The sequence below is a fragment of the Trachypithecus francoisi genome, unplaced genomic scaffold (genome assembly GCF_009764315.1).
Source record: "Trachypithecus francoisi isolate TF-2019V2 unplaced genomic scaffold, Tfra_2.0 Lachesis_group11, whole genome shotgun sequence".
Taxonomy (NCBI): domain Eukaryota; kingdom Metazoa; phylum Chordata; class Mammalia; order Primates; family Cercopithecidae; genus Trachypithecus; species Trachypithecus francoisi.
Window position 1 is genome coordinate 32,900,719 of NW_022681456.1, and position 17,675 is coordinate 32,918,393.

General features: G+C 43.8%; 1 protein-coding gene across 2 annotated transcripts in view; it reads right to left on the minus strand.

The window, feature by feature from the left end:
• SLC17A8 (solute carrier family 17 member 8) overlaps window positions 1-15,827 on the minus strand; it is a 66,500-nt gene extending 50,673 nt beyond the window's left edge. For both annotated transcript variants that reach the window (XM_033220919.1, XM_033220920.1), the window contains exon 1: window positions 15,370-15,827. In XM_033220919.1, the coding sequence (XP_033076810.1) occupies window positions 15,370-15,470 (101 nt within the window). In that variant the 5' untranslated portion in view covers window positions 15,471-15,827. The remainder of the gene's footprint in view (window positions 1-15,369) is intronic.
• Window positions 15,828-17,675: the final 1,848 nt, after the last annotated feature.

The following is a 17,675-nucleotide window of genomic DNA, read 5'->3' on the forward strand; positions in this document are numbered from 1 at the left end:
GGGAGGCTGAGGGGAGAGGATCGCTTAAGCCCAGGAGTTGGACATTGCAGTAAACTATGCACTCCAGGCTGGGTGACAGAGGGAGACCCTGTTTCAAAAAAAATACATAAATAAAAAGAGACGTGGACACACAGAGACACCAGGGATGCATATGCATAGAGAAAGGCCATCTGAGGACATAGCAAGAAGGCAATATCTGCAAGCCAAGGACAAAGGCCTCAGGAGAAATCAAACCTTGATCTTGGACTTCTAGCTTCCAGAACAGAGAGAAAATAAATTTCTGTTGGTTAAGCCACCCAGTCTGTAGTATTTTGTTGTGGCAGCCCTAGCAAACAAATACAGCATTCAAATTTGCCCTCCGAAAAGGTCCCATTTAGCTCATGTTGTCTTTTACATAATCTTTGAGTTGCTCTTCTACTAGAAGAAAATTAACTGAAGGACATTGACTACTTGCTACATTCTAGATGCTCCGTGAGGTTTCTATAAAATATATATTATCTCCCTTAATCCTCAAAATAGTCTTGACAAATAGGACTTACCTCCATCTTACAGCTCAGAAGACTGAGACTCAGAATTTTTAAAACCTTGCCCAGCTGGACACAGTGGCTCACGCATGTAATCCCAACACTTTGGGAGGCCAAGATAGGTGGATCACCTGTGGTCAGTGTTCAAGACCAGCCTGGCCAACGTGGTGAAAACCCGTCTCTACTAAAAATACAAAAAAGTTAGCTGCATGTGCTGGCAAGTGCCTGTAATCCCAGCTACTCAGGAGACTGAAGCAGGAAAATCACTTGAACCTGGGAGGTGGAGGTTGCAGTGAACTGCACTCCAGCCTGGGTGACAGAGTGAAAACTCTGTCTTAAAAACAAAATAAAACAAAACGAAAAAAATTGCCCAAGGATCATCTAGCTGCGGTTGGTGAAGGGAGAACACAACTGAGATTTGCTATCCAGCCTATTGCTACCAGTGTGCCACAGGAACTAATCAGAAAGCGCCTGACAAATAGCGAGTGCTTTACCTATAGAGACTTTTTTAAAAAGGTTCTGGAGAAGCAGTATTGCAGTGAGATTAAGAGAACATGCCCTGGAGACAGACGGTCCTGGGTTCAATGCTGACTGTGGTGTCTATTAGGTATGTGGCCTTGAGCAAATTACCTAACTTCCCTCAACCTCAGTTCCCTCATTTATGAGAGGAAGATAGGACTACCGTGAACGTTAAATAAGACCGAGTCACAAAACAGCCTAATTCCTAGCACTTGATAAAGAATCAATAAATGGTCATTTTAAAGAGGGGAAGGAGGATTTAAAATACGATCCCCAGAGCTAGTTTGAGATTTGAAATAGGATCTTATCAGCATGGATTTCAGCACATCACATTCAAAAGGAGCTCAATAAAGTGCACCTGGTCAACTCCAGCCCAGTCAATGCTCTCACAGTACCTATGTGTCTCATTTTTAAAATTGATATTTGCCTCTTCCGGTAGATTGTAAGTTCAGAAAGTCAGGAACCAAAAATTCCTAGCACTCAGCCCAGCTTCATAGATTTAGAGGTATTAACCTAGGCTGTTTTTGTTTTCTCCTGGTAATTTGACCCTTTCCTCTCCCCCCATTTAAGCAGAGAGTCACTGCTCCTTACCTCAGCAGGGATCATTAGATGAACAAGAGGAAAAAAAGATAGTCTCTAGGGCTTTAAAAAGCCTAAGTCACAGATGACAAGCTGACAGCCCAATGGCCATATGTGACCCATAACCGTGTTTTGTTTATCTGGTGGAATGTGTGTATGGGTTTTTGCTTTTTTTTTTTTTCTTAGAATTTAGATTAATTGGCCGGGCACGGTGGCTCATGCCTGTAACCACAGCACTTTGGCAGGCCAAGGCATGCAGATCACCTGAGGTCAGGAGTTCAAGGCCAGCCTGGCCAACATGGCAAAACTCCGTCTCTACTATAAATACAAAATTAGCTAGACATGATGGTGCACACCTGTAATCCCAGCTACTCAGGGGGCTGAGGAGGAGAATCACCTGAACCCAGGAGGCAGAGGTTGTAGTGAGCTGAGATCATGCCTTTGCACTCCAGCCTGGGTGACAAGAGCAAAACTACATCTCAAAAAAAAAAAAAAAAAAAGAATTTAGATTAATTGACAAGAGTTTAAAAACCAAGGCCCAGCATAGTGGCTCACATCTGTAATCCTGGAACTTTGGGAGGCCAAGGTGAGAGGATTGCTTGAGGGTAGGAGTTTGAGGCCAGCCTGGGCAACATAGTGAGACCCCCATCTCTACTTTTTAAAATTGTATTAAATAAATAAATAAATATCAGAAGATAGCTCAAAAAAGCAGAAACAAGCAAACATATAAAACCTTGGATTTCTTGTTTATTCTGAAAAATCTGAAGACCTGAAATTATCAAGCTCTCACTCTGTCATGGCTACAATTGGCTCTCATTTTACCACAGTTCCCACCACTCCCTATTGTCACTTCCACAGTGAGCTCAGTTGCCATTTAACATTATACTTGCACTGTTACTTTTCTAGTAGTTAAAATCAAAACATAAGAAAAATATGTTTTATACTCATGTCTGTATCAAAAGTTGAAAAATAAAAATTAGACTAGTAGCACACATACGGAGCAGACAACCATCATTTACCACTGTCGAATATCTTTTTTTTTTTTTTTTGTATTTTTTTTTTTTTTTAGTAGAGACGGGGTTTCACAGTGTTCGCCAGGATGGTCTCGATCTCCTGACCTCGTGATCCGCCCGTCTCGGCCTCCCAAAGTGCTGGGATTACAGGCTTGAGCCACCGCGCCCGGCCCCACTGTCGAATATCTTAATGACTTCTTGATATTTTGAATCTTGCTGGAGCAGCAAAAAAAAAAAAAAAAAAATCAAAAACAAAACAAAACCAAAAAAACTACTTTTCCTAGACTCTCTTGCAGCTACAATGAAGTCATGAGAGGTGAACTCTGCTAAATCCGAAGCACTTGAATAAGATTTAGATACAGGACAGAACCAGAAGAGGATACAGCATGCGGGGGAATGGTAGTGCAGATGGTTTCGAATGCAACAGAGGCAACTGGCTCCTCTGTGACTGCTGTGGCAGAATTTCTGGAACAAGTCATGAATATAATCAGCACTTAGAGGCAGGCAGTGGTGGCAGTTGTGTTTTATCCAGAACAGTCTAGTGGTATGTGTTCTCTGCCGCTTTTTTCCTGGAGATAGAGCATCCAGACCTGATCCTTCCAGGAAGTTGAACAATTCCTAACATTCTTTTATTTTTTATTTATTTATGTTTTTGAGATGGAGTCTTGCTCTGTCGCCCAGGCTGGAGTGCAGTGGTGCAATTTCGGCTCACTGCAACCTCTGCCTCCTGGGTTCAAGCAATTCTCCTGCCTCAGCCTCCTGAGTAGCTGGGATTACAGGCATGCACCACCATGCCCAGCTAATTTTTGTCGTTTTAGTAGAGATGGGATTTCACCATGTTGGCCAGGCTGGTCTCAAACTCCTGACCTCAGGTGATCCACCACCCACCTCGGCCTCCCAAAGTGCTGGAATTACAGGGGTGAGCCACTCCACCCGGCCCAATTCCTAACATTCTTTACTAAATTTCATTCCCCTTTAGCTACAGTGGATTCTGTTGATTGCAACTAAGAATGTTAAATGATACAACATATTTCCTTGCAGAAGTGGAGACTATTTCTATTTGTTAATATGTAGTATGTCTATGTCAAGATATATAATATGGTTGCTTTACTCTGTAGGTATTGAATCTATAGACCCTACTAACCTTTAAGAAGCACTTAGAAAATCTGATTGTTGTAAAAGTATTTGGGAGAAGTTGGAAAAAGAGAGAATATAAACTTTGGATGAGAAAATACACTTTTGAGCTAAGAAAAGATACCGGGAACAGGAGTGGTAGAATCTGATGAACATTTACATCAAGAGGCAGGAAAGTATGCCCGGGAATGGATCCTGAATGTTCTAGATTTCGAGGGAGTAGGGTAGTAAAGTTGGATAAGGGAGACTTCGTCAATATGGTAGGTGATTGAATTGTGTCCTCCAAAAAAGATATGTTGATGTTCTAACCCCCAATTCCTTATTTGGAAATGGGGTCTTCACAGATGTAATCAAGTTAACATGATGTCATCCTAGATTAATTTCATGACTGGTGTCCTTATAAGAAGAGGGGAATTTGAACACATAGACCCAGACACCAGGGGAGAAGGCCATGTGACAACAAATGCAGGAATTGGAGTGATGCATCCACAAGCCAAGACATGCCTGGGATTCCCAGCAGCTACCAGCAGCCAGAAAGAGGCAAGCATGAGGCCTCCTTCAGAGCCTTCGGGGGAACTTGACCCTGCCAACACCTTGTGTTTGGACTTCTGGACTCCAGAATTGTAAGAGAATAAGTTTCTGTTGTTTTAAGCCACCCGGTTTGTGGTATTTTGTTACAGCAGCCCTAGGAAACTAATAAAGGGGGGATGGTTCCATGACACAGGGTCTAACATCCTGGCAAAGGCCTTAAGAGAAATGTTCCTGATAAACTGCTAATATAGTTCTTGGAAACTTAAACAAAATAGAGATGTCCAGAGGAGCCTGGTGATTTTAAAATGTAATTCTGTACTAATTTCTAGTCATTATTACATTGTACACAGAGATATAGGATATGACCACCATGACTTTAAAAAAAAATAACTTGAAAGCTGGGCACAGTGGTTCACGCCTGTAATCCCAGCAATTTGGCACGCTGAGGTTGGGAGGATGGCTTGAGCCCAGGAGTTCGAGACCATTCTAGGCAACATAGCGAGACCTTCGTCTCTACAAAATACTTTAAAAATTAGCCAAGCATGGTGGCTCGCAACTGTAGTCTCAGCTACTCAGGAGGCTGAGGTGGGAGGATCGCTTGAGCCTGGGAGGTTGAGGCTGCAGTGAGGTATGATTGTGCCACTGCACTCCAGCCTAGGTGACAGAGTGAGACCCTGTTTCAAATAAATAAATAAATAAATGAATAAAAAATTATCCATTCCAGGAGAGAACGCCCAAGGCCACAAGAGTGTCCTGACTTGGGTTGGTCCAGGTCTACATCCTCTCTTTTCCTTCATTGTTATATAAATCTAATTTACAAGCCTATTTCATTTTTTAACGCCTGGTAGAAAAATTGCTGAATTTGAACCAGTCATAGTGACAAATTGCTGATAATTAAACTGGCTATGTTCTATTCCTTTAAGTAAAGTTTTGATCTCTGTTATTTGGAATATAAGAATTCTGTAATTGTTCTATCTTTAATGTGGATCACACTCTTGATCAATTAAAAGGTCTCTCTTTAACTTATTTTTTTTTAAATGAGAAATGTTGGGAACTGTTTTAGCAGATTATAAAGAAAGATCAAAAGGCTCAAATAAATGACTATGCAGGAATGGATTCTCTATGTAAGACCAGAAAACCCACAAACGAACTATATTCCTCGGAAGGCCTGAGGAATACTCCTGCTCCTAAGACAATAAGGAATGCAGTGGTGATGGGGCCACCAGCACACTGAGATGCTCAGAAGCTGCTGTTCTCTGCTGGCTGAGGCTTATCGTAGGAGGTGCTGCTCAAGAACCAGTGGCAACTGGGATGATTGGCAGCACTTAACCATCATAAGTAAGGGCAGGAAATTCAGAATGACAGTTAGGGAATCAGCCCATAGGAATCTCAGAGATGACTCACAGAACATGGAGCTCCAAGGAGCAAAAAAAAATGGGCAGCCAATAAGGGTATTGTTTCATATACATAAAACCAGAAAAGATCAAGAGCTGATGAATGAGCAGTGGGCTGAGGCTGGTCACCCCAATGGAAAGTCACATTCTCTTGCTGAAGACTGAAGGAGAAGACTGAAGGTTCCATGACTAAGGAATCTGCAACACCGCAGAAGAAAATGCAGTCGTGATGCCCACAGTCCTTCCCCGAAGGAGTCTACCACCATTAATTTGGGTAAACATACACAGAAGAAAGAGAAACACCTCGATCTTTTGCAGACTTTTGAGTAAAGGGGCAAGCTGATGTTGATACTCAAGGATTTATAGCACTATCCTGCCTCCGTTAGAGTGAGGCTTATGAGGGTCAAGTAATAAGTGGAGTCCTGGCACAGGTTCGTCTCATAGTGAGTTCATGTTCCTGGACCCACCCAATGGTCATTTCCCCATGTATGATTCCCACATGTATAATTGGAAGACAGACACCTAGCATTTGGAAAACGCTTTCAGTGGTTCCTTGACTTGTAGAATAAAAGCTATTGTAATAGAAAAAAAGTCAAATGGAAATCCTTAAAACTGTCATCCCTGGGTAAGAAGATAAATCAAAAACAGTATTATATTATGCAGAATGACAGAGATTATTGCACCTTCAGAGATTTAAAGGATGCAGAGGTGGTAGCCCCCATTAGATCCCAATGTAATTCATCAGCCTAGGCCCCTGAAAAAAAAAAAAAAGAAGGGATCATGGTGGATGACAGGGAACTACCACACTCTTAACTCATGTACATAGCTTGCCTGTCTTGATCTAGAAAGGAGGCTAAGAAGTTCACAATGACATAAGATGAACGACAGCATATATCCGTGGATTGTTCTCTCTCATAATATAGTCAGAGAGACCTTCTGGACCAGCTGCAGAACATCACATTGATCTATTATGACCAATAGATGACATTATGTTTTCAGACCTCAGGAGCAAGAACTGACAAGTACTCTGGATGCCTCAGTAAGACATGTGTGCTTCAAAGGGTGGGAAAAAATTGCTACAAAGATCACAGGTCCATCACATGGGTGAAGTTCACAGGTGTCTAGTGTTCGAGACATTCCAGAACATTCCCTTCAAAGTGAAGGAAAAGTTATTGTGCTTTGAACTTCCTGCCACTAAGGAAGTAGCACAATGGTTGGCAGACCTCTTTGGGTTTTTGAGGGAGTGTATTCAGCACTTGGGAATATTGTTCTAACCCACTTATTCCATGACATAAAAAAAACTGCTGGTTTTTAATGAAACCCAAAACCAAGAAAATGTTCTGTAGCAAGTCCAGGCTGCAATAAGAGTGATCTTGCCACTAGGGCTGTATTCTCCAGCATACCCTTGGCACTAAAGTCATCTGAATAGGAAAAGACACTATATGAGGTTTCTGTCAAAACTCAATAGGAGAAATATAGCACAAAGCCTTAGGATTCTGGGACAAAGCCATATCATCTATAGTAGAGAAATATACAACAGATAGAAAACAAGTCATGGCATGTTACTGAGTCCTGGTGGAGACACAGCATCTGACCATGCAATATGAAGAGGCCATGCAGCCAAAACGACCTATCATGAGCTAGGTACTATCAGACCTGCGATGTCCAACTGTTCATCATGAGATGGAAGTGATCCATCTGGAATCTAACACCAGCAGGGCCACAGGACACAAGTAAGCCCATGTGAGAGGGGCCAGGTTTCCACATGACCCATATCTGCTGTACCAGTGCCTCCCCATGAGCTCACACCCGTGAACAAATTACAGGAGGAAAAAATCTGAGTTTGGTCCAGAGCTGGTCAATTTGGTATATTACAGCGTGTTGCAAATGGACTGCTGCTATACTCCAGCTCCCCCAGGGATGGCCCTGAAGGACAGTGAGGGGGAAAGCCTCCCATTAGGCAGAGTTTTGAGCAGTCTCCTGGCCACACATTTTGTATGAAAAGAGAAACATTCAAAGGTAGGGATATGCATGGACTCAAAGGCAGTGGAGAATGACTTCACTGGAAGTCGGGAGAAAAAGCAATATTGGAGGACTGGGAAGAAGATCTGGGGAAGGGAGGTGGATCAGTCTATAAGAGTGGATGCCTCGTATGAGCTCTCCTGATTGCACATTATCACATGCCACTTGGAAGAGGCATAAAACAGACGATAGGCAGGCTGACTTGGCCAGTTGATGTCAGCCAGCTTCCATACTCAGCCACCCAGTGCTAGAGCAGTGCACTTGTGAACTGAGTAACCATGGCAGTAGGGATGGAGGCTGTGTCGGGCCTTCCACTCACCAGGACTGAGCTAGCTCCTGCTGCTGTCAGCAACAAGACCAATGCTGAGCCCCTGAGATGGCACAATTCCTGAGGGGACAAACAAGTTTCTTGGTCACAAGTTGTTTATAACAGACCCCTTCCATCCTGGAAAGGGTAGACATTCATCCTGACTGGGGTTGAAATACTCCATGTATGAGTTTGCCTGTTCAGACTACAAGTCTCAGCCAGCATCACTATCTGAGGATTCAGTGTCTGATTTCTCAACATGGGATCTCACATCACATCTTCTCAGACCAAGACACCCAATTTATGGCAAAGATGGCATAGCAGTGGGCACATGACAATGGGATCCCTAAGCCTCACCATATACCACACCACCCAGAAGCTGACAGCCTGCCAGAGCTGAGCTGAAGAAGCTTTTTTGCTTTTTTTTTTTTTTTTTTTTGAGATGGAGTGTTGCTCTGTCACCCAGGCTGGAGTGCAGTGGCTCTATCTCAGCTCGCTGCAACCTCTGCCTCCCAGGTTCAAGCAAGCAATTCTCCTGCCTCAGCCTCCTGAGTAGCTGGGATTACAGGTACCCACCACCACGCTGGCTAATTTTTGTATTTTAGTAAATTTTGTATTACGGGCGCGGTGGCTCATGCCTGTAATCCCAGCACTTTCGGAGGCCGAGGAGGGCGGATCATGAGGTCAGGAGATAGAGACCATCCTGGCTAACACAGTGAAACCCCATCTCTACTAAAAATACAAAAAATTAGCTGGGGGTGGTGACGGGCGCCTGTAGTCCCAGCTACTCGGCAGGCTGAGGCAGGAGAATGGCGTGAACGGGAGACGGAGCTTGCAGTGAGCAGAGATCAAGCCACTGCACTCCAGCCTGGGCGACAGAGTGAGACTCCATCTCAAATACACACACACACACACACATATATATACACACACACACACATATACATACACATACATGTTTCACCATGTTGGACAGGCTGGTCTACAACTCCTGACCTCAAATAATCCACCTGTGTTGGCCGCCCAAAGTGCTGGGATTACCGGCGTGAGCCACAGCACCTGGCCTCTGAAGAAGTTTCTCAAAGATGCAGCTGCGACATCAGCTTGGAGATGAAGCCCTGGGAGGGTAAGGTGCTATACTCCAGGATGCAGTATATTCCATGAACCAACAGTTATGCACCTGTAATCCCAACATTTTGGGAGGCTGAGGCAGGCAGATCACTTGAGGTCAGGTGTTTGAGACCAGCCTGACCAACATGCTGAAACCCCATCTCTACTAAAAATACAAAATTAGCCGGGCACAGTGGTGGGTGCCTGTAATCCCAGCTACTCAGGAGGCTGAGGCAGGAGAATTGTTTGAACCCAGTAGGTAGAGGTTGCAGCGAGCCGAGATCAAGCCGCTGCATCCAGTCTGGGCAACAGAGCGGGACTCCATCTCAAACAAACGAATAAAAAACCCAACAGTTATGATATGGTGCTGTGCGCCCAATGGGCAGAACACATAGGTCAAAGAAACAAGGCATGAGAGAAGGAGTGGCCCCACTCACCATCATTCCCAGTAACCCACTTGAGAAATGTCTCATCTCTTCAACTTAGGCTCTGAGGGTCTAGAAATCCTGATTCACAAGGAAGAATTCTTCCATTTAGGAACACATTGGAAATCTCAGTCAACATATGGTTATGACAGCTGCTCAGCCACTTTGGGGTCCTCTTGCCAAGACCGGAAGACATGGCAAGAAGTCATTACAGTGGTAAGGGTCATGGATCCGGATCTTCAGGAGGAACCAGAACTGTCGCTTCATCATGGGAGCAGGAAGAAATATGTTTGGCACCCAGATGATCGCTGGGACATCCCCTGATACTCCCTTGGCTAGTTTTTTACTCTCAGTGGGCAAATACAGCAACCATGACCTGGTGAGTTTATGTTAACCAAGGATTTAGACTTCTCAGGGATGAAGATCTGGGGCAACCCATCAGGCAAACCAACAGAAGTGAGGGGAATCAAAAGGGGTGAAGAGGAGGGACCAGTCACCACAGTGGGACCTGGACTCCGTCTTAATAACCCTTCTTTGGAAGGCTCCTCGGCAATTACAACCATAGAGTATCGGAGAAGCTGTACCTGGATGGCATGAACTTCATGTGAGAAGCAAGTTGATCTGAGCGGTGCAGTGGGCGGGCTGTCATAGACACCATAGCGCACTCCCCAGTTCCCCTTGATGGGCAAGCACAATTCTACTTCCAGAGCTGCTAGTGGGTCATGGTTGCTGTATTTTCCCATTTGCAGTTAAAACTAGGCGGGGTGCGGTGGCTCATGTCTGTAATTCTAGCACTTTGGGTGGCCAAGGCAGGAAGATCTCCTGAGCCCAGGAGTTTAAGACCAGCCTAATCAACATGGTGAGACCCCCATCTCTACTATGTTAAAAATTAAAATTAAAAAATAATAAAATAGCCCAGGCAGTATCAGGAGATGTCCGAGTGGGCCACCCAGGTGCCAAACACATTTCTTCCTGCTCCCATGATGAGGTGACAGTTCTGATTCCTCCTGAGGATCAGGACCCATGACCCTTGCCACCATGGTGACTCCTTGGCTGGGCTTCTAGTCTGGGCATGAGGTACCCTGGAGAACTTCCCACTGCTCAGTGGCCTCCAAATAAACCCCTCATCCACCCCCATCAACCCAGAGCTGATGACTGACTGAGGCAGAGATATAAAAGCTGCCCCACTTGCCCCAAAGGAAGGACCAGCACATGGCTTATGCTCCAGAGCCTTCCCCTGTGGATCTGGCCCCGGGCATTGTGAGCGTGCATCCTTGCTTGGCTCTTTCTCCTTTCCTTTTTTTTTTTTTTTTGTTTTTCGGAGATGGAGTCTCCCTCTGTCATCGAGGCTGGAGTGCGGTGGTGTGATCTCGGCTCACTGCAACCTCCGCCTCCCAGATTCGAGCAATTCTCCTGCCTCAACCTCCTGAGTAGCTAGGAATATAGGCATATGCCACCATACCTGGCTAATTTTTTGTCTTTTAGTAGAGACGGGGCTTCACTGTATTGCCCAGGCTGGTCTCAAACTCCTGAACTCAGGCAATCTGCCTGCCTTGGACTCCCAAAATGCTAGGATTATAGGCGTGAGCCACCTCACCCAGCCTCTCCTTTCCTTTCTTGTTTTACTCCCTCCCAGGTTTTTCAGGAAAAGCTCATTAAATCACATTATAGGCTTACCCAAATCCCTGTCTCAGGCTGTGCTTTTTAGGGAACCTACCTAAGACAGAGGTAAAGTAAAGCAGGAAAGAGGGAAAGAGAAGAGGGCAGGAGCGGGAGGGCAGGTGAGCTCCATGTTTAAATAGAATGGCCAGGAAAGTGGGGATCTTTGAGCAGAGACTTGAAGAAAGCGAGGGAATGAGCCATTAGGCTATCTGGGAGGAAAGCATTTAAGCAAAAGAAACAGGGCGAAAGCTGGGACAGGAGTGGATCTGGGGAGTTCTAATAAGAGCCAGGAGGCCCATGAATCCAGAGTAGAGTGAGGTAGGTAAATGTCACAGATGAACTCAGAGAGCCGTCCAAAAGTCCTAGATCACAGAGGACCTTGAAGGCCATTGAAAGGGCACTGGCTTTAACTCTGAGTGAGGTAGCTTTGAGCAGGGGTGAGACGTAATCTGACTTGGTTTCCTAGAGTCACCCCATTGCAGCCAAGTTACCTGAGGTCATGCAGGCAGGGAAGTAAGGGATGCTGCAGCAATTGGAACCCAGGATCGCCTGATCTCAGAGCAAGCTTTAACACACTCGCCTTTGTTGATGGAGCAGGAAGTGCATATCTGGCACACTCCTGATGCTAAGGACAGACACGATGCAGGGACTAGTTTCATTTAAAGGGAAGAGAGACATACGTGTAAAGAGACCAGACTCCCCTTAAGCCTCCCTTGGAGAAAGCCTTCAAATAAAGGTACAACCAGTTAGGAGAATAGCCCATACTTGCCAGCAGGTCCAGAAGTTGCTGGCTACATTGCAGTCCAAGTATACCTCTCTAAATAAGCGGCCCAATATCAAGACAGTGAGTAGGAAGAGGAAAGACACTTGATTAGAGAGGTAACATAATATAGTGATTAAGAATGATGGGCACAGAACATCTGGTTTGAAACCCAGCTCTGCCATTTACAAGCTGTGTGACCTTGGGCAAGCTACATAACCTCTCTGTGCCTCAGTTTTCTCATCTGTAAAATTGTTGCTAGATGCTGTGGCTCATGCCTGTAATCCTAGCACTTTGGGAGGCCAAGGAGGCAGGATGGCTTGAGGCCAGGAGTTCGAGGCTGCAGTGAGCTATGATCACATCATTGCACTCCAGCCTAGGCAACAGAGCGAGACCCTATCTCAAAAGAAAAGAAAAGTTGTAATTATAGTAATCCCCTCTCTATGGGGTTTTTAATAGAATTAAATGAGTTTACTGTGTGTGAAAGATACTGTTTTGTTTGTCACTATTATGTTTTTTAGACATGAACAATTAAAGGATACATAAATTGTAATTTAAATTGAACAAATCTGCATGTCAATTTCTAGACATTAATTTCCAAGTTTAATGCTTTCTATGTCATCTATATAATTCAATACTAAACTATAAATGAGTGCATCTTCTTTCTTCCTACACTTCTAATATATTATTTTACCTTTAGCTGATTAATTGCTCAGCTGCTTCTTATCAATGACTGTTTTCCAGGAAGGCTAATCATGCCTGACTGTAATCAACCCTGTGTGCGAACTCTCAAATGCTTCCCTGTGCAATTGCCACTCCCTTGACCGTGAGGAATACTGTGATTAAAAAGCATCTCAAGAATTCCATTTAGATGATGACCTCAGCCTCAAACATTATTAGACAGCTGTGATTTACACTGCCTTCTAAGTTAGAATGTAGGGGCTTCTAGCTTCCAAAATCTCCTACAAAACAGGAAAGAGTTCTTTGTGATTTTTTTACATCGGATTTTGTCAACTGGTTTTACGTGAAAAGCAATGAAATGAGAGGGAAATGCCCAGTATATGCCAGGCTCTGGGCAGGGTCATTTACATACAATTACCTTATACAGCTGTGGTTAATGCCAAACATGTGGCAGAGCTGGTCTTGATAATTCCTCACTAGAATTGAGGATCAACTTGAATCACCGCTCAAGCAATGTCTGTTTTCACCTCTTCTGACAATAATTTCTCTCTATAGATCACTGAAAACAGGGATTTGACCTTGGCTTTATTTTTTCTAAAGCCATTCTACAATTAGGACAACCGTGACAATATCTAGCATTTGTTTAGTGCATTCTCTGTCCCTAGCACTGTGCTAGCTGTTTTTCTATTGTTCTCAGGAAACTGTTCAAACAGTCCTAGACACATAGCCCAATTTCTGGTTGAGGTCACACAATTTGGAAAATCACCAATTTTGTTACATCCCTAAGCAAACCAATTTGGTAAACAAAAAGATCTCCATGTGGCTCCTCCAATCCAACATAGCAAAACTGGCTCTTAGATCAATAATTCCTATTGAAAAAAGCAATTAAATTTCAAAAAAAGCAATTAAACTTAAGTTTGAAAAGAAAATTCCTAAGTATTTTTTTATATCAAGTATTTTATAAACTAAGGCAGAGTTTGCTGTTTATAATAGTGAGTATGGCCCAACATCATGGGTTTTTTTATTTTGTTTTGTTTTTTGTTTTATTTTGTTTTGTTGAGACAGAGTCTGACTCTGTCACCCTGGCTGGAGTACAGAGGCACGATCTTGGCTCGCTGCAACCTTGAATGTCTGGGCTCAAGCGATACTCCCACTTCTTGGGAAGCTAAGATGACAGGCATGCGCCATCATGCTGGCTAATTTTTTATATTTCTGTAGAGGCATGGTCTCTCTATGTTCCCCAAGCTAGTCTCGAACTTCTGGCCTCAAGCAATCCTCCCACCTCCGCCTCCCAAAGTGCTGGGATTACAGGCATGAGCCACTGCACCCGGCCTATGGTTTTCATTCTTGACTTTGCCAGATTCCTTTGTCATCACTTGAATAAGCCAATTAAGCTATTGTGCTTATTATGCAAAAATTATTTTTGCATTTCTAATCAAATGAACGCCATCACAATAAGATGTTACCTGGGGAGTGCTCAATGGAAGGATAAAACACTCTGAAAAAAATGTTATTGTAATTTTTTCTATATTTGGCTGGTTTCTGCTGCTGTCACTGAGCTAGGTTTTCATCTAGACATGCTAATTCAGTGTAGGTCTGATTGAAGCCTTTTTGTCTTTAATTACTAAAATAATAAGGTGTCCAACCCTTTTTTTAATTAGGAAAGTTTATTAGCAGTGATACAATGGAAAATTTAACACTGACAGTAGCATATGTGTCTTAAAACACAAGAAATGGGATGAATCTCAGATTGCCTGGAAATAGTCCTTTAAATGAAAAAGTTTTTAAATTTAAGAGATAACAGAAAAGTTAAAGGACACACCAGATGGCATTTTCACTCACCAGGATTAGAAATAATCATCCAAGCAAATGAAAAGCTTATCAAAGGTATTTTTCACATTTATTTATATCAGAGAGATAAAGCAGTCATTTTACCTTGCACATGAGGACCACTTATGAAATCATTTATATAATTTGAGAAGGCATTTACTATGTCTATACAAATTCATAAATTAAAATGTCACATTAATTCATTCTTTTATGGCAAACTCTCCTTCCACTAATATATTTTACTTTAAAAAATATTTACTTTTTGGTTTGGACTAAAATCTCATTCAATTCAATGATAGTACTTAATATTTTCCCACTGCAATTATGTGAGATTTTCTGCTTTAAAGAAATTTTTTAAGTTACCACCTTCAAACTAATGTGTAACTATCCTTCTCTTTGCAAACTATACAATCAGGAACCACTTTACATATTTTATTAAATAAGCTAAAAATTACAAATATTTAATTTTCATTTATAGTGGAAAGATTCGGTGAAAAACTCATAAAAATTATTTCAGTTCAAGGCATAACTATATTTGTCATTACTAATGAATTAACATAAAATATTATCTCCCTAAATATTTTCTAATTCAATGCCAAACATACCATATGCAATATCATCATCTCCAGAAAGTGCTAATCCAGCTATATAAACAGAATACTTGTCTCGATATTTTCCTAATACAACCCAATACTTTTGATGCATCTGTTTTTCCTCCAGGCATAGACTACTGGAGCTAGAAGGGGCTCCAGAAGGATCTAATCTGACCCATCCTCTCCACATTAAAGTGTGGTTTTAAAAACGTGATACCAAGTCTCTTACATATTGGCAATACGAAGCTACTCAGAAAGGAACTAAAGTTCGCATTCAAACTTTACCTTTGTAAAATTCCCAAAGAATCTCCCACGGCGTTCTTCACTCCTTCCTTCCCAGGTTTCAGAATTTTTTCTTTGAAGGTATCAAATGCTTTAAAAGGCATTTTGATGAAGGGTACCTCTGAGCCGTTAACAGTCAGTCTCAAAAACTGTCATCCTTTCTCATTTCCAGTGTGAGGACCACCTTGTTTCCCTTGGTGAACACCTGGAAGTCAGTTCTCATGGAGGGAACTACTCAAAATCAAAAAGGAGATGAAACCCAGCCCGGATCTTCCAAGACAAGACAACTCCCTCCTCTCTCTGCTCCCCACCCCTCCAAAAAAGAGGCCAAGGGATGCCTGGCTGGGAATTCAGCCCCTTGCAAAAGCTGCACGCTCTGCAGCAGCCTGTGGCCGCTGTCTCAGGCAGCCACTCTCAGACTGAGCGCAGCCTCTCTCTGTCCCTGGGCTGCAGCTGGGGACGCTAACATGAACTCCGGACCACCAGAAGTCCTGAGACCAGCAGCAGCATCCGTGGCCTAGCTCCAGCCCCTGCAGCCAGCCGCGTCCCCCTCCTGCCCCACCCCAGCTCGGCTGCGGCTCTCACCAAGTGAGCCTTTCCAAGGTGATGCTATAGTAACCGGCACAATACCTGCCCCTCAGCCGCCTCCGCTTATGAATGGGCTCTCAGCCAGAGCAAGCACCCAGAGAGAAGTTTATGAAACATTTACAGCCCTCTGCTTTTCTGAGGTCTGGCCCTGCAGACAGGCTCACAGCCACCACTCCATGCCTTTTATTCCCCTCATGAGAGCCATGAAGCCATTTTTCAGCCAGCCGCTAGCATGGATGTGGTCCCAGGAGGAACTTGCATTTGAGTAGCCCAAATGCAAAACCCAGGCCACATACATCCAGGAGGACATTTATTTGCTCCTAATCAACAGAGCAGGCTCTCTTAAAGTATGATAGTAGATACCATTTGGGACCATCTAATTGAAGATTTCTGAGCTTGAAGATATCTAGAACCTGCTTAGAACTCTCCACTGACTCCTCCTCGTCCTCAGGATAAATAAAATTATTTTTGTTTTTTCCCCTTTTCTCCTTCTAGATGGTCTTTTTTTTTTTTTTTTACCTTAAGTTCCAGATACACGTGCAGAATGTCATGTGCAGGTTTGTTACATAGGTATACATGTGCCATGGTGGTTTGCTGCAACTGTCAACCCATCATCTAGGTTTTAAGCCCCACATGCATTAGGTATTTGTCCTAATGCTCTCCCTCTCCTTGCCCCCAACCTTCGTCTGGCTCCGGTGTGTGATGTTTCCCTCCCTGTGTCCATGTATTCTAATCATTCTACTATAAAGACACATCCACACTTATGTTATTGCAGCACTATTTACAATAAAATTCTTTATCATGGCACCCAAGACCTTTCCCTGGGACCCCAAGTCTTCCTTCTTGTCACTCTGCTTTCCACATCCTCATTTCACTGAACTCAGCAACCTCCCTATCGCCTCTGGGCTTTATTCAAGCTATGCCCACCGCCTGGGTAACTCTTTGCATCCCTTCATCTGGGTAACTTCTAGGGGTTCTCAGGTCATGCTAAGATATCAATCCTCTAGAAAACTGCATGGGCACAGTGAGATGTCCCTCCTCTGTGCCTCCAAATCACCTGTCCTCTGCCCCAGCAGGACCTGGCAGGGAGTGGGCGTTACCTAAATACTTGTTGAACTGGGGCTGAAATGTTGCATGTTGTGACCACATTTATGGGCAGCAGGATGACGCCTCTGTAAATGCTACTGTGGTGGAGAAAAACTCTTCATCTTTGAGGCTCCTGTGTTCCAATCCCCCAGTCTGCATGCGACTGACAAATCATAGGTTGTAGGTTCTCAGGCTCCCCAGGAGTCATTTTCACAAGACCAGTCAATATCCTCTGCAAGCCACTGTCCAGATTCTCCAAGATTTGAATTAAGTTCAACTAAGTCCGTGCTGAATCCTTGGTAGGCTAAATATTGCTAATATCTTTTGAGCTCTTTCTAGGGTCCCGGCTCTGTGTTAAGCACTTTTTTTTTTTTGAGACCGAGTCTCTCTCTGTCGCCCAGGCTGGAGTGTAGTGGCGCGATCTCGGTTCACTGCAAGCTCTGTCTCCCCGCTTCACACCATTCTCCTGCCTCAGCATCCAGAATAGCTGGGACTACAGGCGCCTGCCACCACGCCCGGCTAATTTTTTGTATTTTTAGTAGAGATGGGGTTTCACCGTGTTAGCCAGGATGGTCTCGATCTCCTGACCTCATGATCCGCCCGCCTCGGCCTCCCAAAGTGCTGGGATTACAGGT